Source organism: Myxocyprinus asiaticus, chromosome 14, assembly GCF_019703515.2.
Source record: "Myxocyprinus asiaticus isolate MX2 ecotype Aquarium Trade chromosome 14, UBuf_Myxa_2, whole genome shotgun sequence".
Lineage (NCBI taxonomy): Eukaryota > Metazoa > Chordata > Actinopteri > Cypriniformes > Catostomidae > Myxocyprinus > Myxocyprinus asiaticus.
The window spans coordinates 42,363,649-42,390,177 of NC_059357.1; the positions used below are offsets into that span (position 1 = coordinate 42,363,649).

General features: G+C 37.0%; 1 protein-coding gene across 2 annotated transcripts; it reads right to left on the minus strand.

Moving 5' to 3' along the window:
- Positions 1–550: 550 nt before the first annotated feature.
- Positions 551–26,380, minus strand: LOC127451179 (ras-related protein Rab-37-like). 2 transcript variants are annotated; one of them, XM_051715671.1, is made up of 9 exons: positions 25,794–26,378; positions 22,560–22,670; positions 16,621–16,662; positions 13,401–13,467; positions 12,031–12,083; positions 11,420–11,485; positions 4,428–4,484; positions 4,223–4,299; positions 551–2,045 (listed from the first exon to the last, which is right to left on the minus strand). In XM_051715671.1, the coding sequence occupies exons 1-9, from the start codon at positions 25,902–25,904 to the stop codon at positions 1,937–1,939; spliced, it is 693 nt and encodes a 230-aa protein (XP_051571631.1). In that variant the 5' UTR covers positions 25,905–26,378; the 3' UTR covers positions 551–1,936. The 2 variants fall into 2 exon arrangements, with proteins under 2 accessions (XP_051571631.1, XP_051571632.1); XM_051715672.1 differs by lacking the exon at positions 22,560–22,670 and having other exon boundaries at positions 25,794–26,380.
- Positions 26,381–26,529: the final 149 nt, after the last annotated feature.

The following is a 26,529-nucleotide window of genomic DNA, read 5'->3' on the forward strand; positions in this document are numbered from 1 at the left end:
TATTTTTTAATATTTGTTTTTGTGTGTCTATAATTATGTGGGACCACTGAGATGTTCTTATGGGTGGGGTTGGGGATTGGGAGGGGGGTAGTAATAGAGGGGGTTAAGTATTGATTCTGTTTGTATTTGTTCTTGCTTTTATGTGTTAATATAGGAATCAATAAAAAATGTTAATCTTAAAAAAAAATAATATTAATAATTGGCTCCTTAGTGAAAAAAGATTCCCAACCCCTGGGCCAAATATTCAACAAACAGGTGCTCTCTGAGGCCACAGGTGTCATCATGTCACAAAACAAACATAATAACAGATAGCAGCCAGCGTACAAGTCAATATCTAAACAAGATTAACTGACATGTATTTATTTGGCACATCCTTTTATGCAAAGCAACTTACAAAGAATAATACAATACAAGCAATTACTAATTCAGCTCCATTATATTTTCTCTTGTCCAAAACTTAGACTTATAACCTGATTTTATCCACTAAAAATAATTTACTTTATTTAAAAGCACAGGACACATACAGTAAGTTACAAAGGTAAGGCAACAAGAAAATTAAGCTATTTATTTATTTGCAATTCTCAGTGTGTAACACTGCCACCCTGTGGCTTTAAATATTAATCATACAAAACAATGAAAAAAAAAAAAAAAAAATAAATAAAAAAAAATTTTTTATCCCTCTTAAAAAAACAAGTGTTGGTACAATATATAGCCTGTGCTAAAACAATGACTTTCTCATGGCACTTTGTGATCACTGTGAAAACTGGAGTGACATCAAACGTGAAGTGTTCGCACGAGACGAATCATAAATATTTTACCATTAATTTCGGTAGCAGATTCATATGCTTATTTCATTTCAATATCTGTGCCAGACCATACAGTGAATGCGACAGGTATGAGTGAGTGTGACATGCGCATGCGCAAGGCAAAAACAAACACGTACTGAGTTTTGATCAGGCCTGACTCAGTCAAGCTGTGCTAGGTTTCTTTATAAGTCAATATATACCGATTGTAAACATATATTTAACATACAGTGGCCCCAAAAACTATTTGGAGACTTTTGACACTTAAATACGCAACAAAATATCAAACCAAGTTGCATCCGCAAACAAATTATGCTATATTCTCTCAGAAAAACTTCCAGCCCCGCAAATACAGGACGCCTGAGCGTTTTCCCGCTTTAATACGTGACACAATACCGTTTTGCTGTCATTTGCCACGAGCTTTTTTGTTATTGTTGTTGTTTTTGCCGCCCAAAAAATACGGGACGTCATTTTGGCCGAAATACGATCGTTCTGGCTAATTCACATTAAATATACCTTCCGCTAATGTTTGACAACCATACATTTCTGTTTTCATTTTGAATCATTTATATTGTTTATTCATTCATATGAAATACATATGTATCTTTGTCCAATTCTTTGCTTCTAAGTGTGCTTGTGCGATCTATTCAATAAATTCCACTTGGTTTCATATTTTGTTATGCAAAGACAGCCATTCATTTTTAAGTGCAGCTTAATTGTCCGCATACTTTGGGGTCACTGTATGCTGACATTTTGACATTTAAACATACATTTGAAAGAATTTGATTTAAAAACCACTACAATGCCCATTTAGAGCACATTTGCATTATGCATTTAATAATAGTTACATTACTACATGTGTAAATATAGACCATAATCATTAGAGAAAGCCTGGGAATCACATTACACAAACAAAGGTACCTGGAATATTCGGACACACCTGAATACTGTATACACCTGGATAAATCACCTTCATGACTCTTATTACTATGATGTACCTCATTAAATCCTGCAGTATTTGGCTGTATATTCCTGACTATAAAGCGAACAGACACATCAGAACACTGCACATTTCTTACACACAAGTAATTGTATACAAATATCTCTTGTGTTGATGAACAAGTGGAGTTGGGTCACATAAGGCTGCCGCAGCAGCTGGACTTCTGCTTCTGTGACTCGATGTAATCGTGGATCTTGAACTTGGGCTCGTGTGGCTGCTGGGCATTTCTCTGTTTCAGTTCCCTGTGTCAAAAATAAAACAACATGCAGATTCATGATCAATTTTAATGTTACGTTTATTCAAGATAAACTTGACAAAGCATTACTTGAAAGTTTGAAAGAACTTTAAAACAGCATGAAGTTTAAAGGTATTTTCAAGATAATTTTTCAATTTTAAAGGTACCGTAACCATATAATTTATGGCTTTTCTTCCATTAATGGATCTTGAACATGTTTTTTTTTTTTTCGCCGATGTGGATGAAAACACTGTACTAAAATACTCTGACAGTGTTTCCTGCTGCCCCGCTACTGAATCTACAGCTCAAAACACACAGCGTGAACAATGCATTTCGATTGCCGAATGAATGAAAATTATGAGCTTGTTCTTTTGAATCTACAGCATAACCAATGTAATGCAGTTCCATAACGAATGACTATTATTAGCCTATGCTAATTAGTGAATCCGAAACACTTCAGTCTGAGAAGTTGCTGAATTAAAGGGATAGTTCACCCAAAAATGAAAATTCTCTCATCATTTACTCACCCTCATGTCATCCCAGATTTGCATAACTTTATTTCTTCAGCAGAACACATTTGAAGAAAAATAGAAAAATATCTCAGCTCAGTAGGTCCTTAAAATGCAAGTGGATGGTGATCCGCCTTAGAAGCTCCAAAAACCACAGACAGTCAGCATAAAGTTATCCACACGACTTCGCCGGTTAAATGAATGTGTTAAGAGAAACGATTGCTTTTGGTGTGAAAAAGATCAATATTTAAGTACTTTTTAACTATAAATCATCGCTTCTGGTCAGAAGCCGTATGCGCATTCACAAGAGGGCTGAGGTCACGCGGTCTTGTATGACGTATTTGGCATGTTACAGACGTAACTCACATTTTTCTCTAGGTTTAGACATCCAGGATGAGCACACAAATGCACCACTGTAAACAAACAAACAGATACAAATACAGATCTAAACCAAAACCAACTAAGCTCCTGTACAGCGTTCCTCCTACTCAGCTGTAAACAGCACTGCTCTTCCGGGTGTGACGCACGTGCATCTGTTCTCACGTGAACATGCAAACGCGATTACGTCACATGCGCATACTGCTGCTGACCGGAAGCGATGATTTATAGTTAAAAAGTACTTGAATATCTTTTTTTTTTTTTTGCTTCAAAAGCGATCATATTGCTTTAGAAGACAATTTCACCAGTGGAGTCATATGGATGACGTTTATGCTGACTGTTCTTTTTGGAGCTTCAAAAGGTCGGATTACCTTATTTTTTGATTTTTCAAAGTCAAACACACCTGGGATGGCATGAGGGTGAGTAAATGAGAGAATTTGCATTTTTGGGTGAGCCAACCCTTTAATAACAGGGCAGTTTCTGAGCATATATGAGCATTTTTGTATATACTGTATAAAAAATGTAAAAAAATACTTTTTTATTTTTCTTCTCAGGGCCCCCTGGTAGCTCGGGGGCCTTAACTGGACACTTATACCGCTTATAGCTAGAAACAGCCCTGATTAATAATCGAACTGATCTGAAAGTTATGACTTCCATAACATCCAACTAGTAATGAAACAAGAAATTATACTGTGTTACGCAATGCCGTTCTTAAGGCTGAGACTTCAGGCTCCTCCACATTACGTGTTTTGTTGTAATCACTGAAATTATATTTAAGAAAAATTTAATGAATGAGATATGTTAGCACATTTTTGGTTTAGAATTTTTATTTAATAGAAAGTTACAGTAGGACCAATTATTGGATTGCATGTATGCCTCTAAAAACCTTTTGAAGTAATTACAAATTCTGTATAAACAAGCAACAACTTTATTAAATTGATCTCTGATTTGTTATATCTATTCTGTCGAAATCTGAAATGATCTAATCATTTGGCAACAGGCTTCTGAGGGAAGTAAATGCAGTAAAAAATATTCCTTCCTCAAAAGTAAGAATCATTAATGGAATCGTTAAGGAATTGGAATTGTTAAGACGAACCGTAATCAAAACCAGAATTCTGAGAGCTTACTAGGGCATTGCTAGGCAGTTACTAGGATGTTTTGGGTGGTTGCTAAGGTGTTTTTAAGGAGGTAAGTCTTTTTTTCCTGTTTTATCACCCACCTTTCGAAAATTGTAAGTCTGATGGCTCAGAAAACACATAACTTTCCTATAATAAATATAATATAATTAAACTCCAACCTTGCTATGGCTTGGAAAGCGAGTTCCACATTGGCACCAGTCTTGGCACTCGTCTCCATGAAAGGAACTCCATATTCCTTCATTCAAGTAAACACAGAGCATTGCAGTTAAAGAAATTATATTACTTCAGGTTTTAATTATATTAGATTTTATTGATCATTTGTAATGGTATATGGAAGCAAAGCTGTTAGATTTGAGTCTGTACCTTAGCCAGCTTCTGCCCCTCCTCATGTGTGATGACCCTCTCAGCTGCCATGTCTGACTGTCAATTACACATGAAATACTGTATCAACTAGACTTACTTTATTTATGAAGACATTTCCTGTATTGGAAACTACCCAAATACATGTTACTTTTGTTCTTTTACTAGAGTATAAACAGAAGTCCAGTGATTAAGACATTTATATATGGTTACATTAAGACAATGTTCCAGGATCAATACAAGTTGTCTCTTTTGACAGAATTTGTGGTATAATGTTGATCCATCTATCAGTGTGAAAAAGCAAACATTGTGGTTACAGCAAAGTCCCTTTCAAAGCAATTCAGACCATTTGGCAGCCATCTTTGGAACACTCACAAGCAGCTATTTTCCATGGATACAAGCTGTATGAAAATACAGCTCCCATCTACTTGAATGGGGAAAGACCAAAATCTCCAAAACGGTTGGTCAAGATTTCAATAAAAGAACATATTCAAATCAGCAGTTAAATCTGACAACAATGGTATCATAACTTGTGCTGCTTTATCTCAGATTACACTAAAAAACGCTATTCTTCAGGCTGGCCCAGCTAATGCACATTCGAGATCTCGAGTTGACTGACAGGTGAAGTTTGTATCTAAAAGCTGATTGGCTCTTTTACCAGTAAGGCAGGACTTCCTTTTCTACATCAGCCATATTGGGCGTTCCTATTTTTCCCATTCCTAGTTGGCATAAAATCAAAATTGATGCCAATTATTTTCTTAATGCATTTTGCTGGTCTTATTGTGAATGATTCGTCGATGCTTCATTGTTTTATACTGTGTATATATATATATATATATATTATAACCTCGTAATCTTAAAATGTCATAAGTCAAAACAACCTTGAGCTGAACACGCTCAAAACGGTGGAGATGATTGTGGACTTTAGGAGGAACACCCCAACACTGACCCTCCTCACTATTCTAAACAGCACTGTGGCAGCAGTGGAGTCATTCAGGTTCTTGGGCACTAGCATCTCACAGGACCTGAAGTGGGAGACCCACACTGACTCCATTGTGAAAAAGGCCCAGCAGAGGTTGTACTTCCTTCGCCAGCTGAGGAAGTTCAACCTGCCACAGGCGCAGCTTATACAGTTATACTCAGCGGTCAATAAGTCTGTCCTCTGCACTTCAATAACTGTCTGGTTTGGTTCAGCTACGAAATCAGACATCAGAAGACTACAAAAAGACAGTTCGGACTGCTGAGAGGATTATTGGTTGCCCCCCTCCCCCCCCTTCAAGGACTATACACTTCCAGAGTGAGGAAAAATGCTGGAAAAATCACTCTGGACCCCACTCACCCTGCCCATTACCTTTTTGAACTGTTGCCTTCTGGCCGACGCTTCAGAGCTCTGAGCACCAGAACCGTCAGGCACAGGAACAGTTTTTTCCCTCAGGCTATCCCTCTCATCAACAGTTAAATTGCCCCATTGAGCAATAACTATGTGCAATACACAGTTTAGTCCTTTTTATATTTATCCAACCACTTCTGCCATTTCATTCCTCTGAAGGAAAAAACAAAACAAAAACAAAAAAAAAACATTGCACTGTACATAACAGATTTGTATTTGCACTGTACATAACAGATTGTATTAGATTTGCACTACCCATGTGTATCTATGTATGTGTGTATCTGTACGTATGTGTATAATTATTATTATTTGTTTTATTATTATCTATGTCTTGCTGCTGATTTTGTATTGTTGTACACTGGAAGCTCCTGTCACCAAGACAAATTCCTTTTATGTGCAAGCATTGGCAATAAAGCTGATTCTGATAACTTGCTCTTGCTGATATAACTGACCCTTCTCTGCTTACGAATGTGAGAGTGCAGCCATTAGTGAAAAGTTTAAAGTCAGTTTTAACCCCGCCCCTTCAAGAGCCTGTCACGTACACAAACCTGCCATTGGTTGAAGCTGGTTTCCCTTCCAAAACCCAGTTCAATACCCCAAACTACACTGGTTACGAGCCCGTTGGCTTGAATTTGTACATTTCAAAAGAAGGAATAATGCCGAATTTGCAGTTGTGTTCCAGGCATTTCGTGCCTAAAAGCTTCCATCGGATGTGTCTAGAATTTATTCATATTTTTTAATGCAGGCATTTTTCAGAGATCTCTTACATCTTCTTTTAGCATGTCTTCATGATAGCAACAGCTCAACTGTGAGTGTTGCCACCTTGTGGACCCACTAATTAGTGCAAATAATTCTAGGTTCATGCGTACACTGTGCATTAAGAGTATGCGCAGTTAGATAAATGAGGTCGCAAGCGTTCAGTGCTCGAACTCTCTATTGAGGAATTTAATATACAGTGGAAAGAAAAAGTATGTGAACCCTTTGGAATCAGCTGGTTTGCTGCATTAAATGCTCATAAAATGTGATCTCATCTTCATTAAAGGCACCAGTATAGACAAAGCACAATGTCCTTAAGCTAACACCACACAAACAATTAGAATCATTCATGTCTTTATTGAACACATCCATTAACATTCACAGTGCTGTGGAAAAAGTGAATCCCTTGGCTAAGATGACAAAAATCTAATTAGAGTCAGGAGTTGGCAAACCTGGCATCCAATTAATGAAACAAGATTGGAGGTGTGGGTTAGAGCTACTTGTGACTTATAAAAAGCACTCAAACATTTTGAGTTTGCTATTCACAAGAAACATCTGTTGACGTGGACCATACTTCGCAAAAAAAAAGAGATTTCAAAAGACCTACGATCAAGAATTGTTACTTTGCATAAATCCAGAAAGGGTTACAATGTTATCTTGAAGAGCTTAGATATTCATCTATTCACATTTAGACAAATTGTATATAAATGACAATTTGGTACTGTGGCTACTCTCCCTAGAAGTGGCCATCTAGCCAAGATGACTCAAAGGGCACACTGCAGAATGCTCAATGAGGTAAAAAAAAAAAAAAGAACCCTAGAGTGACAGCTTAAGACTTGAAGGAATCATTGGAACTGGTTAAAATAAAAAGATTTGGGGCTGCTTTGTTGCTGCAGGGACTGGTCTGCTTGCCATCATCGAGGGAAAAGTGAATTCCTAGGTTTATCAAGATATCCTATAGGATAATGTCAGGGTGGTTGTGTGCCAGCTGTAGCTCAGTAGAAGTTGTCTGATGCAGCAGGACAATGACCCTAAACATCAAAGTAAATCCACTACAGAATGACTTCAAAAAAAGAAAATCCACTTTTTGGAGTGGCCCAATCAGAGCCCAGACCTTAACCCAATAGAGATGCTGTGTAATGGCCTCAAGAGAGCCGTTTACACTAGACATCCTAAGAATATGGCTGAGCTAAAGCAGTCTGTAAGGAAGAATGGTCCAAAAAATTACTTCTGAGCATTGTGCAGGTCAAAGCCACAGCTACCAGAAACGCTTGGTTGAAGTTACTGGTGCCAAAGGAGGATCAGCAAGTTATTAAATCCTAGGGGTTCACTTTTTCCACAGCACTGTGAATACTGAACACATCCCATTAAACTAAGACATGAAAGATTATAATTGTTTGTGTGTTGTTTCTTGTGACTTTGATGAAGATGAGATCACATTTTACAGTCAATTAATGCAGAACACCAGCTAATTCCAAAGGGTTCACATACTTTTTCTTGCCACCGTAATTGTTCCGTCTCTGACTAAATAGTCTCCGGTTACAGTAAGGCACTTATAATAAATGTTAACTGGGACAGTGTTCTGGAGGGTTTAAAAGCAGAAATATGAAGCTTGTATTTTTTTGTTAAAGCACTTACATAAGTTCATTAGTTTAAATCTGTTTATTATTTGAGCTGTTGTTTAAATTGTAATTTAGGTGGTGGGACTACTTTTAGTCAGATGGACTTCTAGTTGTGTGTTACAGACATTCCTGTGGGTGTAAACAGTCCCTTTCTGATATCCTTAAGCATGTCGTGCAAAAGTTACCGGGTCATGACATTAAAGTTGATATCTTTGAAATATTGGATATAATGTATAAATGCACAGACCACAAGTCTCATGTTAATGTGTATAATGTTTTGGCTGAAGCCGTGTGCATCTTAAAATGTCATGATTGATAATTTAGCTGATTATCAATCATGAGACAAAAGTATAAATGTGAGAAGAGTGAAGATGATAGCACAGTTTGAAAATCAAAGATTCTGATATTTTATTAAACTTTTGAGAATTAAGTGAAAGCAGTTGCTACCAACACCAGGACTGCTTAGAGACCTAATATAAATTCAGATCTTACAAGGAGCATATCAGGTTTAATATAAGTTATACTCTATTGACAGTGTTTGTGCCATAATGTTGAATGCTACAGAAAATAATTAAGACTCATCCCTCTTTTTCGAAAGAAAGGCACATAATTAAAGTAAACGGGTCCAACACACAAAACATCAACACACTGTTTCAAAAGTACAACCGCAATACTTTAAAATAATACGTGTGAACATGACTCTAGTGTGATAAAATCACTTACTAAGCTTGTCTGTGTAAAGTCATCCAGTATTTCAACTTCGTTGCCTTTTTTCATTGCACAATGTAAAGGAAACCAAAAGAGAGTTCACATGACTTTAAGATATGGGTTTTCCTCATTGTCTTCTGTTTTTGAACAGCCGTCTTGTTATCCTGTCCATGATCAGACGTACGGAGAAGATGCGATTAAATTTGTATGTCTCTAAACAAACAACTGCTTCAAGTCTGGAGCGTGAGTAGCAGAACTTCGGCCAACAAACATGCTCGCTCTGGTCTGGTTATCGACCGCAGTCCATTCTGATGAGTGATTCCCATCTCACCACGGTATTTTGTGTAAAAGTCCGCTCTCATATCTGAACCAGGAACCGCTGTCAAGTCCGTGTGTGGTTTTGAAGTCTCCGCTGTAATGCGAGCTCATGCATAAGACAGTGCAGTGATTGGACGGAAGCGTTCCTTCATGTATAATGTGGAGAAACGCTCAGAATCGATTGATGTATTAGTGTACTCTACTTCCAATCACAACTCAAGAGTTTACGCATATTTTATGACATTGCTTCAAGTTTCGTTTTTTAACCTGAAGAACGAAATGGCTCAAAACACGAAAAAAAAAAAAAAACACTTAACCCATAACAATAAACATGAGTGCTATAATTGTTTTCAATGCTGTGCTACCTGTACATACAGTATCTTATCATCTCCAAATGTGTTTTTTGGGGTTTCATGACCATTTAATATATATATATATATATATATATATATATATATATATATATATATATATATATATATATAAAAGAAGCTTTTTTAAAAAAACGAAGGACATTATATAGACAAGTCTAAATAATTTGTGGTAATTGATATTATGCCACAAATGCTGTCAATAGAGCTTAAGTTGTATTGAACCCGAACATTTCTAAAATAGGCTTTCTGGCTTACTCAGTCTATTAGGTCAGCGTTTCCCAAACGTTTTTTTTTTGCCAGAATTACCCCAATCTCACCATCAGTAAAGCCTTAATCACCCCTTAACTGACACAAAAACAGAGATGTGTACCTAAGACTAAATATAATTTAACATTATCATTAATACTGATTATTATTGACATCTCTAGGGCTAGGTATTGATTTCCTGATCGATTCTGATTCACAAGCTCTCAAATCAATTAGATTCGGATTAATTTGGGTATAATTCAGTTATATTATAATGTCCATTTTGCTTACATATGAAAAATGATACAGGGGACCTTCTAACTTCTTATTTTTACCAATTTCATTTTATCATTAGTTTTGTATCATTAGTATCATTGTCACATTTGAGCTTTTTGCAAGTGTAGAAATTTGATCTATTCCATCAATAAATATGATTGCATTTATTATATTGCATACATTACATGTTTTTGTTTTTTTACATGCGTACTATTTATTTATTTACATTGATATGTAGAAAGAGTGCTAAAACGGTACTGTCTCTTTAAGACTACTGGTAGTTCAGCAAGTGAGTGCATATTAACGAGAGAGAACTCACACATTTAGCGCATCTGTGCTATGTGTGATTACAATTAAATGTTTCTATTTTTGTTGTTTCTGATAAACAACTGACTGAAAAGTACAGAAAGGGTATTAAAAGAGACATTATTCAAATGGATAGCATGGATGGATGTTGTCTTTGGACACACATTATTCGGAACTAGTCAAACCAAACTTTTCTTCTCAACACGCAGGGAAAAGATCTCTGTGCCAAACTTTGCATAGAGTAAAAGATCAATTTTAAGGATTTTTCAAACGAAGATCGCCATTAATTGGAAAATCAATATTTACCCCCATCCCTATCCCTAACATGACGTTTTGGCTTCAATATAGGCTATGCATAATTAAATTAAATTGAAACCAACAGATCTCAGTTCAGGAGACTCTAGTTTGCCATTAAAGGGTTAAACTTTCGACACAAAGTCATGTGACCAAACAACATGGCGCTGATCTCAGCTGAGCTTGTCCTTGGGAGAAACGGCAACAAAACTACATCTGGTAAGAAACCTCATTAAGTTTTTACATTAAAACCTGTTTGAGTCAAAAGTCTCTAGTTTCATCCGATATGCCTTTTTTGTCCAAATCCAGTACTTTTCGCGTACCCCATGGAACCTGCTTACGTACCTCCTAGAGTATGCGTACCCACGGTTGGGAACCACTGCATTAGGGGGCTCTATCTAAACCAGTGCAAAATCCCTAGTAGAGAACATACCCTGTTCATAAAAACATGAGAGAAGGGGACCAAAGACATACAGGCATGGTTAAAATCCATGTACCTAAATTAAACTGCTTGCCTAAAAAGCTAAACTGAGAAATAAAAGAGAAGTATAGAAGGAGATGAAATAAAAAGTACAAACAAACAGATTTTCAGCCATATGTGTGTGAGATTGCGTGCGCGTCTACACATGCATTTATACATTTTACATTTCAAGGGGGATGCTGCTTATCTCTTTCTTTTCACTCTTTACAGGAAGTCCCACTTACCTTGTTGCCAAGCAACATGATGACCACATCCTTCTGTGCATACTCATAGATTTCAGTCAGCCAGGCCTGATAGATACCAAAAAAAAAAAGAAAGAAGAAAAATAAGAAAGAAACAAATACCTTCAGTAAAAATCAATCATTTCAAAAACTAAGCTAATGAGAAAATAAAATATGATTTGGGTCATTCCTAATACACCATACATTTTGTGTCCCCATCATATACTGTATTTCTTAATATATTATATAAAATATTAAACTCAATTATTTTTATGAATTTTTACAGATGAAGATAATTTTAGTTAATTTTCTTTGATCACAATATCACAAGTGAACATGGACTAATTTTTAAATATTTCGACTCTTTACATTCCTCATGGATCAAAGGCTCACTTTAGCTTCTTCCATCATCACTGTTTCTGCCAATTGTGTCAATAATCAAAGTATAACTATTAATAAAATGAAAGTGCTTGAATGTAATACCCTTTACCTAAAATTACAACACATGCATAATTCATTTATAACATTTACAGAGTTCAGAAACTGTATAACAGGAATGACCCATTTAATGATTATACTTATTTTAATCATGTTGAAAGGTCTGTGTGTCTTACTCTAATGTTGTCAAAAGAGGACTTTCTTGTGATGTCATATAGCAGCAGTAAAGCTGTAATGTAAAGAAAGAGCAGGTTAAAGTCATACTGAATGATTCACACTAGAGCTTTATACAGTAATTATACACTGACTCGAAGCCTCCAGACAGTATTTGTTTGTCATGTATTCATCGTGAAATGTCACTGTACTTACAGTAGAATAAACAGATTTCACTGTGTTGTTTAAATATACCAATTCAGCGACCCCTCCCTGTCTCACAACTCACAAAAATGAGAACGTTAAAACACATATTTGAAAAGTGTCTCCGAATTGAAATTCAGTAGCAAAAATGGTGTTAGAGGTGGTAAGTTCATTTCCATGAATCAGTTCAAACTGTTCTTTTCTATAAATTGATTTAAAACTCAGATTCAACAATTTCTTCCAACAATTCAACATTTTACCTGTATAAATATGTATATAGGTAAATATTGCTCTTTAGTGCTATCAGCAGAAATCAGTTACAAAAATACTCAAACCAGCCCGTCTGGCACCAACAATCATGCCACGGTCCAAATAACTGAGATCACATTTTTCCCCCATTCTGATGGTTGATGTGAACATTAACTTAAGCTCCTGACCAGTATCTGCATGATTTTATTCACTGCACTGCTGCCACATGATTGGCTGATTAGATAAATCACATGAATAAGTAGATGTACAAGTATTCCTAATAAAGTGGTCAGTGAGTGAATATTAAATATCTCCAAAAGGCAATAGCTGAAAGTTTTTAGCTGTATCGTCCAGATTTAGTAGTTAATACAGAATCAGATATGGCAGCAATACTTCAGTCTGTTAGTAGAGATGGTACACTGAAAACCCAAATAAGTTGATTCTACTCAGTCGATTGAGTAAACTTGTTCCCTCAATTGAATTACGTAATGGCTTTCACTTAAGTTCACTTAACTTGATAATCATATAGAATGAGTTAAGGTAACTAGATGCAAGTAGACCTAACTTAAATTTGGTATTTAAATGTTGATGTGTCTACTTAATAATTCTAATAGAGTGGACTCAAATTTATGTCATACAATAACACAGCTTAAATAAAAGGAAATTATAACTGATTCTAGGTCAATTATTAAACAAACTTTTTCCCTTTGACCAACGAAACAAATAAATCAAGCACAAGGTGTTATGGGTATTCCCCATAACCTCAATTTTGTACTCAATAGTTTGAGTTATTAACACTTAAAATCTTAAGTCTATGGATTTTTAAGAAAAATAAGTTCAAGGAACATGAGACCAAAACTTGACATTTCAAGTAATGTTTAACTAAGACAACTGGATTTTTCCAGTACCGACAACATTAGGGTTTACAGTGCAAACTTACCCTGAGCATCTCTGTAGTATGCATGAGTAACACTACGGAACCTCTCCTGACCTGCTGTGTCCCACATCTGCAGGAGAAGAGTTAACAGGTCAAACAGCTTCATTGCAGTTCTCTTGACAGTTGCTATGAAGTTGCTAAGGTGTTCTGAGTGTTTCTTCAACTTTTGGCACTTTTAGCACTGTGAACTTGTAGAAAGTAAAGTCTCGACAAAACATACGCATACTAATTTTCTAAATTTGTCAACTAACATCTAACCGTGTATGTACATGCATCACAGAAGATTGTTGTGGTTTATGTAATTCTTTCTGAAAGTCATGAAAATTCCCACCACAGTGTCATTGCCAGCACATTTATGCGTTTAATAAAATTGTGTCATGGAAATGACACTGATGGAAATAACATTGCTTAGAAAAGTAATATCACATCTCTCCTCTACAAGCCATATAATTTGAGGTGTCATTCATGTCTGTAGCACAAAAGGTGCAGGACGAGTTACATGCTGAAGTTTAATCCTTAGGGTTACAGGTTTGTTCAAATCACAATAGGGATGTCCTGATACTGGTATTGGAATCGGGCCCGATACCGCACTCATGTACTTGCAATTGTGCTCATAAAATTGCACCGATACAACAAAACAATACCATCTGATGTACGAATGTCATTGCGTAAATGTCCTAGTGTGATTATTAAACCGCGAAGTCTGCAATTTCTTCAGATAAATATATAGTTTGCATATGCTGTGTGCTTCATGTTCAGCTAGATGTTTTAATAATGTTTGAATGTACAGTTGAAGTCAGAAATTTACATACACTTAGGTTGAAGTCATTAAAATTCATTTTTTTAACCACCCCACAGATTTCATATTAGCAAACTATAGTTTTGGCAAGTCGTTTAGAACATCTGCTTTGTGCATGACACGAGTAATTTTTCCAACAGTTGTTTACAGACAGATTGTTGCACTTTTAATTGACTATATCAATTCCAGTGGGTCAGAAGTTTACATACACTAAATTAACTGTGCCTTTAAGCAGCTTGGAAAATTCCAGAAAATGATGTCAAGCCTTTAGACAATTAGCTTCTGATAGGAGGTGTACTGAATTGGAGGTGTACCTGTGGATGTATTTTAAGGCCTACCTTTAAACTCAGTGCCTCTTTGCTTGACATCATGAGAAAATCAAAAGAAATCAGCCAAGACTTCAGAAAAAAAATTGTGGACCTCCACAATTCTGGTTCATCATTGGGAGCAATTTCCAAACACCTGAAGGAACCACGTTCATCTGTACAAACAATAGTACACAAGTATAAACACCATGGGACCACGCAGCCATCATACCGTTCAGGAAGGAGACACATTCTGTCTCCTAAAGATGACCGTAGTTTGGTGTGAAAAGTGCAAATCAATCCCAGAACAACAGCAAAGGACCTTGTGAAGATGGAGGAAACAGGTAGACAAGTATCTATATCCACAGTAAAACAAGTCCTATATCAACATAACCTGAAAGGCTGCTCAGCAAAGAAGAAGCCACTGCTCCAAAACTGCCATAAAAATGCCATACTACAGTTTGCAAGTGCATATGGGGACAAAGATCTTACTTTTTGGAGAAATTTCCTCTGGTCTGATGAAACATAATGACCATTGACATAATGACCATTGTTATGTTGAGGAAAAAGAGTGAGGCTTGCAAGCCGAAGAACACCATACCAACCGTGAAGCATGGGGGTGGCAGCATCATGTTGTGGGGGTGCTTTGCTGCAGGAGGGACTGGTGCACTTAACAAAATAGATGGCATCATGAGGAAGGAAAATCTCAACATCTCAAGACATCAGCCAGGAAGTTAAAGCTCGGTCGCAAATGGGTCTTCCAAATGGACAATGACCGCAAGCATAGCTCCAAAGTTGTGGCAAAATGGTATTGGAGTGGCCATCACAAAGCCCTGACCTCAATCCGACAGAAAAATTGTGGGCAGAACTGAAAAAGCGTGTGCGAGCAAGGAGGCCTACAAACCTGACTCAGTTGCACCAGTTCTGTCTGGAGGAATGGGCCAAAATTCCAGCAACTTATTGTGAGAAGCTTGTGGAAGGCTACCCAAAACATTTGACCCAAGTTACACAATTGAAAGGCAATACTACCAAATACTAACAAAGTGTATGTAAACTTCTGACCCACTGGGAATGTGATGAAAGAAATAAAAGCTGAAATAAATCATTCTCTCTACTATTATTCTGACATTTCACATTCTTAAAGTAGCGATCCTAACTGACCTAAGACAGGGAATGTTTTCTACGATTAAATTTCAGGAATTGTGAAACACTGAGTTTAAATGTATTTGGCTAAGGTGTATGTAAACTTCTAACTTCAACTGTAAATGTAAAGCCAAGGAACTCTATAATATCATCATGAGCATCGCATGCTCTGTTTGGAGCAGATGACAGGGAACATAGCACTAATTCACTTTGTAGCTCACAGCACATACAGACTACATATTTATTTAATGATATAGCAGCCTTTTGTGGTTTAATAATCACACTGGTCACAAAGCGACCTGCTTTTCTGGAAGGTGAGAAGCTACCGTCAAAAACACACACACAAACAGGAAAGGGCTTCACGCCAGAATAAAAGCTACCGCCAAAATAAAAATCTCAATTTAAATGGAAAACAGGACAACAGAAATATATCACTACTGTAGAGTTATGTAATATTCACTGTAATACTACTACTAATAAAAGCTATTAATAATAATAACCCAATAGTAATGTATTATATTTAAACAATTCCTCACATCTGTGATGCTCTGTTATGCAGCACTTTACTTGACAAAAATATTTATATTGTTGTATTTTGGATTGTGTGTGACGTTCTGTATAGAAGCACTTCATTTGATAAAAAAAAATACAACATTGTTGAAAATTAATTGTTCTATTTTCATTTGATTAAAGTTGTAATTAATGCATTTTATTTAAGCACCATTTTGATGATAAAATTGAAATAAACTGTTGAATATGGAATTTAAAAAAAACAAAAAAAAAAAAAAAAAAAAAACAGATATCGGTATTGGCAAGTACCAAAAAGGAAGTATCGTTACTAGTACTCGTTCTCAAAAAATAATGGTATCGGTACATCCCTAATGAGCAATAATAATAATAGTGTTGCCTGTTTTAGCAAACACCCTTAATAAGAGCTACAGCATGAAAAGCAGAGAATGAACTTGTGTTTACTTACCTGGAGTTTGACCTTCACATTATCCACAGACACCACCTTATTCTACAGACAACATGAAGAAACACAGGATTTATGAAACCACAGTACACTCCATGTGTAAAAAAAACAAACATCTTAAACCAGTCTAAGATAGTTTGCTGGTCTTAGCTAGTTTGGTCTGATGGTTTTTGAGGGGCCTGGAAGACCAGTTAGACCAACTTAAACCAGCTTTGTCTGGTTTGAGATGTTTAAAGCAGAGCTGTTTCTCTTTGAATTTTCACAAATGTTCTGGAAGACGAAAACAATTAATGAGTTTGTTTTTCAAAGAAACTACAGCACACACACAAACCAAAATGGTCAAACAATTTAGCTACTACTAAAGTGAGATCTCTAATATGCTATTTGCTTTTGTGTGGCCAGGCTCTCGACTTAGACTTAATTATATAGTGAAGATGAAATAGCAGCCCAGCACACTGCTTAATTTCCTGTTGACGTCAGCCGTTACTTCCTTTGAGAACAAAATGTTTTAAAATCGCACCTTCTGCACTGAGAGCAGCAGACTTATCAGAAGATTTGGTCCACCAAATGGCAGTGCAATTATGAAAGAAAATGTCAATCAAACAAATGGAAGTGAGATTTTCAGAGATGAGTAATTTTCACTGTCATCTGCAGACATTCACATACATCCACACATTTCAAGACTGCTCGATGACAATAATACGATCCTCAATATATTTACCCAGTTTCTAAAGTTAATGCTTACTGACCAAAAAAAAAAAAAGGTGAAAATACTCCATGGTTATGTGGATGACAAACATACTAGTAATCACATATGCACACATTGCATACTTAACACACCACCAGGACATTTCACATAGAAAACAGTGAAATCTGAGCAAAGCAAAGACCAGAGCAATTATAAGGACAACATTATGCATCTGTGTTCTTCAACAAGAACGCAGACATTTCTCCATTGTGCTTTCGCTCAGCATTAATTATCTGGCTTGAATGAAAACCATTTTTTTTCTTGACAGAACTGCTTTTAGCAGTGCTCAGATGTCTTATTGTTCTTTACAGAGATTCCAAGGGCAAAACCATCAAACATGCATTGCTCATCTTCAGCTACATAAGATGAATTCCACAGACAAAAATATAGGCATTACATAATACATGATTCTAGTTCTCATCCTAAAAGGAATAGTTTACACAAAAATGTTGTCACTATTTAAGCACTATCAAAGCATCATAAAAGCAGTCCAAATGACTGGCGCATTATATTCCAAGTCTTCTGAAGCCATATGATAAATATCAGTCAGTTCACACAAATTTAAGTCGTTGTTTACTGATAATATTTACCTCTGTCATATTTTTTTAGTTTGTCTCAATAGAGTGGTTCCGGAAGTAAAAATCCCCTACATTTTTTTTGATAGGGGAGTAGATTTTTAACGATAACGTATAAACCTACTGTGAGCTTTGAGGCTCTTAATCAGTGGTATATGCTTCTGTTAAAGACATCAGTCTGCATTATTTCATCAGCATTTTTAAAAAATTGTTTAATGGTGGAATTCATGGTGAAGAACTACAAAACAATACCCATGATCCGGAGGAGAAAACAAACCGCAGCAAAAGAGCTCACTTCTATGGCAGACTGTAAATTACTCAATTGAGTCTTTGTATTTTGCAAAACAAAACAAAAATTAGTAACAACAACTTTAAAATCAACAGTTTTATATTTTCCCACCATTTTGTATTAGAGTACATCATTCGCAATGCATCATGGGATTGTAGTTCATACCCTCAAGAAACACGCAGTCTTGTAACTTAATCTTTTTGTCCGATTTTCAAATACGTTTTTTGCTTCAAATCACAGTTCGTAATGTTGTGATTCACCTCAGTGCTGGTTTGTTTGGTTCATGGCTTACAACTCTTTTATGAAGACTTTTATGAAATCCCTATGGAACAAATTAATGAAAAATACTTCCAGAACCAAGATGGCTGAGATGGCTCTATTGGTGACATGACATGCAAGAACCAATGGCATTTGGTGTCAATGATGTCACACCTAGAGTGACATGATTAAAGGCACTCATTTTTAACTGAACACAATCACGAATAAGATTTGAGAGCTACAGCAGCAGGGAAGATTATGAGTGAATAAGGGCTTAAATTTCAGTGCCTTCCTCACACAAAGCTATTGCATGTCTTCAGAAGACTTGGAATATTGCCAACCTTGCCTCATAGAATGAACGTTACTTGAGCTACATTTTTGCAAACTGACTTTTACATTACTCTTTCTACCTTTTGCTGCAGTGTCCTGGTGAAATGATCACAAGAGGCGCTACAACTGTGCGTTTTATTCACTTTCACCCAAATCACGGGTACTGTGGCTGTTTATGACTTTATAAACACTTATTTTTGATCTGTTACTCACACACTGCTATGTTTTTATATCAAAACACTTTTTGAACATTTTAAATTTGAAAAACTATTGTATTACAAACCCACCAACATTTACACCCTTATTCCAATGTGATTAACCTGCACTGTAGCTCACTTGATAGTGCTGGACTTTGGACTCAGAGACCAGACCTCGAGCCCAGCCAAGGACGCTCGAAACTAAAGTGAAAGTGAAGCGAAAGTGCAATACAAGTGACAAGGAATGACGTGGTTGCTTCAGTAAATGTGCTTTTCATATCAAATATGCTTTTAAAACACTTACGATTAGGTTTAGGTGTTGGTTTAGGGTAAGGATTTCTGTTTTGTTCACAGCTCCTTTATCTTTTTGAACACTATTGGTTAGGTTTTGGTTAAAGTTTTAGATTAGGGAGGTTGAGAATGAGGTACTCATTAAAATATCCATCTAACATTCACCTTAAAAACGGCATCTGATTACAACACCATTTCACTCACTTTTGGCGCCGACCGCTGGACATTTCACTGGGAAACTGCAGCCAAACGTGTATTGAAGCACGTCATTTTGGTTTGCAAAAAGGTTGCCATTGTCACATAAATTTCATGGGATCAGGTTGAATATAGCACAAATAGTCACATGGAAAACTTTTTGTCCTCTTTGGAGCTCAGCAATAAGACATTCTGCCTAACATCAGATTTTAGGCTCGGAACAACACTGAAGGTGAGTAAATGCTCCTTTAAATTTCTCTAAGGACCTTTTTGAAGTCTTAACCTTGCCATTTATTTGAGAATTGGTATAAACTGACCATGTACTGCATATGCAGCTTCTTTTTTGACACCATATTTTCAAGAACGTACATGTGAAGGCCTCTGTGAATCTAGCATAAATCAGCTCCAGCTATCAATTACTAGTAATGGCTTTCCATTTCTCTGGCATCAGCCTGCTCCGGCTCTGCTCCTACACACCCTTATACTGAGCAAGTGCTACAAAGAAGAGCCCAAAATAGACACAGGCTATAGTGCTACTGCTGTGCCATTCAAAAAAATACCAGCGGAGAAACGCTTCACTGTTTCTCTGAGCCGCAGCAGATAAGATGCCTCATTTAAAATTCATTTTAGACATTGTTGGCAGGAAATCAAAGCTTGCAGAAGTTTAAGGGGGACATGCCACTTTCTAAACCTTTATTTTATTTTATTTTTTTTACTTTTGCACCACATCTCAAGCCAAAAACTGACCATTTTCAAGGTCTTTTAAGCCTAACCTTCACCTTCCTGCGAAGCGACACGGGGTTAACCCAAACTGACTTGTTTTGGCTTGAGGGCAAAAATCTATTTGTGTCATGTGATAAACTTTATTTTCATCCAATAATACATACAGTCTTAATGCTAACTGACAGCGGTCTACTGGCTAAGTGTATTTGGATTAAACAGTACATTTACTATGATGATGTAAAAATGATCAAAAAACTAAACAAATTTGTATTTAAAATTGAGATCAATGGGGCAACCCTTATTTGTAAGTGCATAACTGTCAATTTATTTTTTGTATAAACCTTTAATTAATCCATAATATTCCTTTAAACCAAAATTGTTAAATTCCTTATACAATTCCCATCCATACTTGTCGCATCGTGATTGGTGACATAACATGACATGTGACAACCAGTGGCATTTCAGTGATGTCAAACCTGGCGGGACACGTTTAAAGGTGCCATTATTTTAACTGAACACATGTGCGATTAAGATTTGTGAGCTACTCAGTATAGAGGAAGATTATCAGCGGTCTCTTGCTTTAGTGTATGTGGGTAAGAATTTATAATGGAAGTCTATAGGTCAAACGGTTTCCCCATAGCCTTGCACTGAAAGTGAGGCTCTGCACGTACAAAGCATTTTTTGTATAAACTTGTATTTATTCTGGAATATTCCTTTAAATACAGACTAAGGTCTAAAGATAACCAAGTTTTAACAAATCAAATTCCCTTCTACTCTCCAATCAGGGCTGGCAGATGTAGCTCAAAACCCCATTGCTGTAGGGTGGTAAAGTGTTAATCATTTAGCCAGACTGAAACGTGAACGAGCATCATATTTGCCTGTTATAACTGCACACTCCAAGACACCTGAAGTGGCACAATGACTTCACAGATTTACCAGAGAGGCTGGTGGATGATATGGAAAATGAATACAGTGAAACACACACAAGACAGCTCTATGAGTGTCCGTAAAGCTTATTGACACTGGATGTAAATGTTAAAGGGGTCATATCATAACATTTTCATTACTTGTAATTACATCTGTGGAGTTAACCCTTTAATTTGATTAATTATATTAACACATAAAAAATCAATGCAATTAATCGTTGCGGTAAATTTGTTATGGAATTTTCCTACCAATTGAGCAATTCAAGCTTGAGGTGCCACCTCCATGTTTTTGCTAGTCTTAGTCGGCAGGGGGCAGTAAACGCATGTGTACAGACGAAAAGCAAAAACGTCCTGTGAGATCATCTCTTAATTTATCATCTTAATCAAGTTTTTTGCACACACACAAAAAAAAAAACACTTTTTGCATGTGAAATGAGTGACAGCACGCACTTGCAGGCTACAGGTTTGCTGCCATTTGATATAGTTTGTGATGTTGAATCCTTCAAAAAATAGCCTCTTTGCAAAGCCTGCATTACACCAGAGACTATTTAGCATAGATGGGACACTTCGATTAAAAGGAATGGGAGAAATGGGCACGCCCAATGGTCAACGAATGTAGAAAGTCCCGCCTTACAAGTAAAAGAGCCAATCACCTTTCAGATACAGACATCACCTGTTAATCAACTTTGAGAACACGCATGCGCATTAGCTATACAAGCCAGGGAAATTGTGTCTCTTTGCGTAATCTGAGGTAAAGAAATACACATTTATGATTCCAGTGTTGTCAGATTTTACTGCTGATTTGAAATATGTTCTTTGATCGTACACTTGACCAACCGTTTTGGAGATTTCTGTGTTCCCCATTCAAGTAGATAGGAGCTGCACTTACATGACTGGAAATAACCTCCCGAGAGCATTCCAAAGATGGCCGCCAGTAGACTGACTTGCTAGAAAGATTTTGATTACACTTACAGGTTCACAAAACGATCTGGCCGAAATGCGCCACTTACCATTGAAGTCGGACTCAGATGACCCTGGATATTGTTAAAGATAAACTTCAGCCACCGCCTTCTAACACTGGGATAATTCAGAGGGATTTCTGCAATCCTGTAGCTAAATTGGTAGAGCATGACACTAGAAACAGCAAAGTCACGGATTTGATTCCCAGGAATGCACATACTACTTTAAAATGTATAGCAAGTTATTTTGGACAAAAGCGCCTGCTAAATGCGTAATCGTAAAGGATATGCGAGTTCTGAAAGTTACAGTATGTTTACATTGTACATCAAACTCATTTAAAGACTGAGGTAAATTAGATTTTCCATGATATGACCCCTTTAACTGGTGATCAGTCGTTGCAAACATGTTGAACAAAGAGAAGTAAACCAGCTCTGTCCATTGCCGGCTCACCCTAAAGTCTATCCCCACTGTGGCAATGAAGTTGCCTCCCAAAAAGGCGCCATCTTTAAAGCGCACCAGCACACAGGTCTTCCCCACTGCAGAGTCTCCCAGCAGCATCACCTAAAAGCATCAGGATCAGACACAAAACTCACTTTATTACAAACATCCTGGTTTTGTTTGATGAGCACTAACTGTTAACCACCACCATGTTTTAAAGTCAACATGAAACTTTGTTTACAACACATTTTAGTTCAACAATATGAGGTTTTTCCAGAGTGAAACAGGATCAGCAGCTGTATTAAAAACCTCAATGGAGCTGTGGGAACTCACTTTTAAAACGTATCCCAGGGTAATATAATACAAAATATTAGAGGTAGACCGATATGCCAGTTTTACCGATTAATCTGTGCCGATAGTTTTTTTTTGGAACTATCATTTATCAGCAGAAATCTGTGCCAATAGTTACTGACAGTTTTATTCCCCCTCTCTGTAGCCACTTCTGGAGGATTCTACAGTTAGAACATCTTGGTTCTACAGTATAAATGCGTTCTCTAAAGGTGAAATAAAAACAATTACGTAGGGATTTGCTGTATCTAAATCTTTCATCATTGACAATATTCATCCATATATTTATCCTCACTTCAATGCATAATCTTTTTATTTTGATTAGATAATTAAGTGTTCCAAATTGAAGCGAGAGCATGAAAACAAAATGTGACTATATGGAAAATGTGCCCCGTCAGCACATACATTAGACGCTTTTCCACTATTGGGACAGTGCAAGCCAGGGCTATCAACTGGTCAGCCAGGGCCAATAGTCTCGGACCTCAAGCCACAAGACCAAAATCAATCTGCATTCCCACCATCGGGCCAATAGCCCTGCAGTGTTGCCCTAAAACCTGTCCCTAATATGCCTCCCTGGTGCAAACGTCACTCACCCTGCCAATTTCACAAGCAAGAGGGAAACTCAAGCTGAGGTATGATGTTATCTAGTTATCTAGAATATCACATTTATATCATTTGTAAACATTAGCTAGCTAGCTAGCAAAATAAGTTAGCGTTGACAACTCAGACTGTAACTGCCATGGTGTCCCGAGTGGTCTCTCCACTAACACTGGGACAATGTCCCAGCACACCAGCCATGATCTCGAACGATGGAAAGTTCTTCCTTTGAGCACCACTTTGTCTATTGTGCATTTTACAAATTTGTTCCACTCCCACAATTTATTAGCATTTTTCCCAAACTTGTACCATTGTGCGCTGGATACACAACATGGCAAGTTTGGTGAAACTCCTCCTTTGACACTGAACCTGCCTCAATCCCCAGTTGGCCTTGTTTGGCCCAAGGGTTTTTGGCAGGCCAAAGGCTATTGTCCGTTGGCCCCTAGAAAGCCCAGAGGAGGCACGATGAAGCCCCAGAAGTGACAGTGGGAACACAGCTGGCCCTGGCATGCACTAGCATTTGGCTCGATAGTGGAAATGCGGCTAATGTGTCTCTAACTTCATATCTTGTAAATAATAATAAACCTTATTCCTCATTAAACCTCATCTGCTGAAATATATAAAAATGCAAACCCTTCTTCTGGTAAATATATAGGCTATAAAATTCTTAATTTAGTAAATATTTAAATATAGAACATTTTAATGGGGACGAGTCTCTGTCATTTCAAAATAACAGTCCCTGGTGTGTTTCGGACTTGTTTGTAGTTAAAAGTCTATTTATGCACTAAATCTTTTTTTTTCTTCAAATTTTTATTGGGATTTTGGTTGACTAATAAACTGCATCTGGGATTTTACTATTTTGGACTCTTGTAGCCACTATGTCTGTACCCGTCACAGTATGGAAAGACTAAGACCTTTATATCGCCGATTCATCGGTTATCGGACTCTTCCACAACCTTAGTTATCGTATCGGAAAAATCCACTATTGGTCGATCTCTACAAAGTATATTGTTAAATATTATACACTAAATAAATAAAAAATTGCAAATATAAAAAAGTTTGCTAGATTTACGCTGCTAAATAAGGCAGAAACATGTCATCTCAGTATGTGAAAAGAGGCCATTGATTAGTTCATAAAATATAATCTCTATATGATGGCAGGAAAGAGGGAAGGGATCAAAAAAATAACAGGGCTTGGGTTTCTTCAAAATAACAGGGGAGTCAAGGTTTGTCTGGTTAGCATCAGCGACTAAATTGGGGCGGCGCGGCCCTAGCACCTCCGATTCTATAAAGAAACAAAATTGTGAAGCATCAGAAGGTGCGCATACGTGCTCCTCTGCACGCTTCAAGAAGTTCAGACACTGGGAAGAAATGTGTGGCTCTTAAAAGCATTAACTTGCCTATTTTTGACAAAGCTCAGGATAGTCGCTAGTGGAACTGTGTACAATCTTGACAACGCTGATTGCGACAGTCGAGCAACTGCCATTGAGATGAAAGGGAACGCTAAATGACTGCAGAGTTTACCTCACGGATGAATCGTGAACAAGAAGACCAGAAACGAGATTTAAGAAAGTAAACAGGGTGAATTTGATTTCATGTTGACTTTACTAAGACCAAAACGAAGCTGCTTAAACAGGAAAAACTGGCCTTTAATCGACAGGAAACTAAAATTGTGAAACGTCTTCCGCTTTACACAGTTTTTTATAATATTGCATAATAGTATTCCATGTAGAACCTAGCTGTAAGGCTATTGCTCAATTCTGTCATTGCACATTGTTTATTATTGTTAATCTATTCATTTTCCTCACTACAAAACAAAATATAACCAATTTAGCTCGTTTATTGGACTGAAAAGTCTCAAGGGATCATTTAGGATCCCGGACCTAATGCAATAACGAAATATCATTGTCATTTCAGATTAGATATAGTATTTAAATACAAAAATTGACCCCCTCCCTAGGTAAATACGTATCCACCACTGAGCAAAAGTTAATCAAATATTACTACATCCTTCCTCACCATACCTGCAAGTTTCAACGTATAAATTCAAAACAAGTATTGAATCATTAGACAGTAAGATACTATTTAAACATTATTCGATTTGCACACAAGGATGCAAACAGCATATTTCCAGCCATTTGAAGTGCTAATAGTTGCATGGCTGGGTGAGCATGCCTTTGCATTTCTTAAAAAGTGATTTCCGAGAGCTCTACCCAAGCGCGCGCCACAAGTGCCAACTAACAGGTCAAATGTATACACACACAACAACAACAACAACAACAATAAAATAATAATGCACACCTTGAATGAAATATCAAAATACTCATTGACCGAGGCGCATCGTTCCAGCACATTTCTTGATGTTCCGTTTTTAACCCCATTCTCCGTCAATGTTGCTTTTTTGATTGACATCGCGGAAACAAATAATGCAAATATTGCTTTCGGTATTCTTCTACTGACACGCCAATGACTGAATCACAAATGCATCACATAGTGCATCTCAAACGAGCCCAAACTTCATCAGATGCAGCCGGAGGATGAAGAGAGAAAAATACAAATGCAACTAAATGCATCAAAGTGTCCTCCTCATCATCAATAACACGCAAAGACTCAAAACCTGATGGTTATCATCATCCAGTCGCGCGCATAATCACAGGTCGCTCCAAAAAAAAAAATCACATTAAGTAATAAACAGCACGAGCAACAGGCTCTTGTGAGTCATGCACACATCACAGGTGGTCACATCTGATCAGTCTGATTGAGAGGAGACCGACAAATAACACCCTGCGAGCGACGCGTCAAAACTACAACGCGTCCATATGAATCAAATAAGATGTATATTCAGCAAGCGCGCGCGCAGGTTGGTTGATTATAATGAGAGCGTTCAAGACTAGTTTTGTCGTGTCGATAATCATTTCTAAGAGACATAAAGGTGTTTGTCCACCAGGGGACGCGCGACGGCTCAGAAAGTCAAACACCGCGTTAAGTCGCATTCAAATCTTAGGCCGTTTTTTGTTTTGTTGAAGACATTTCAACA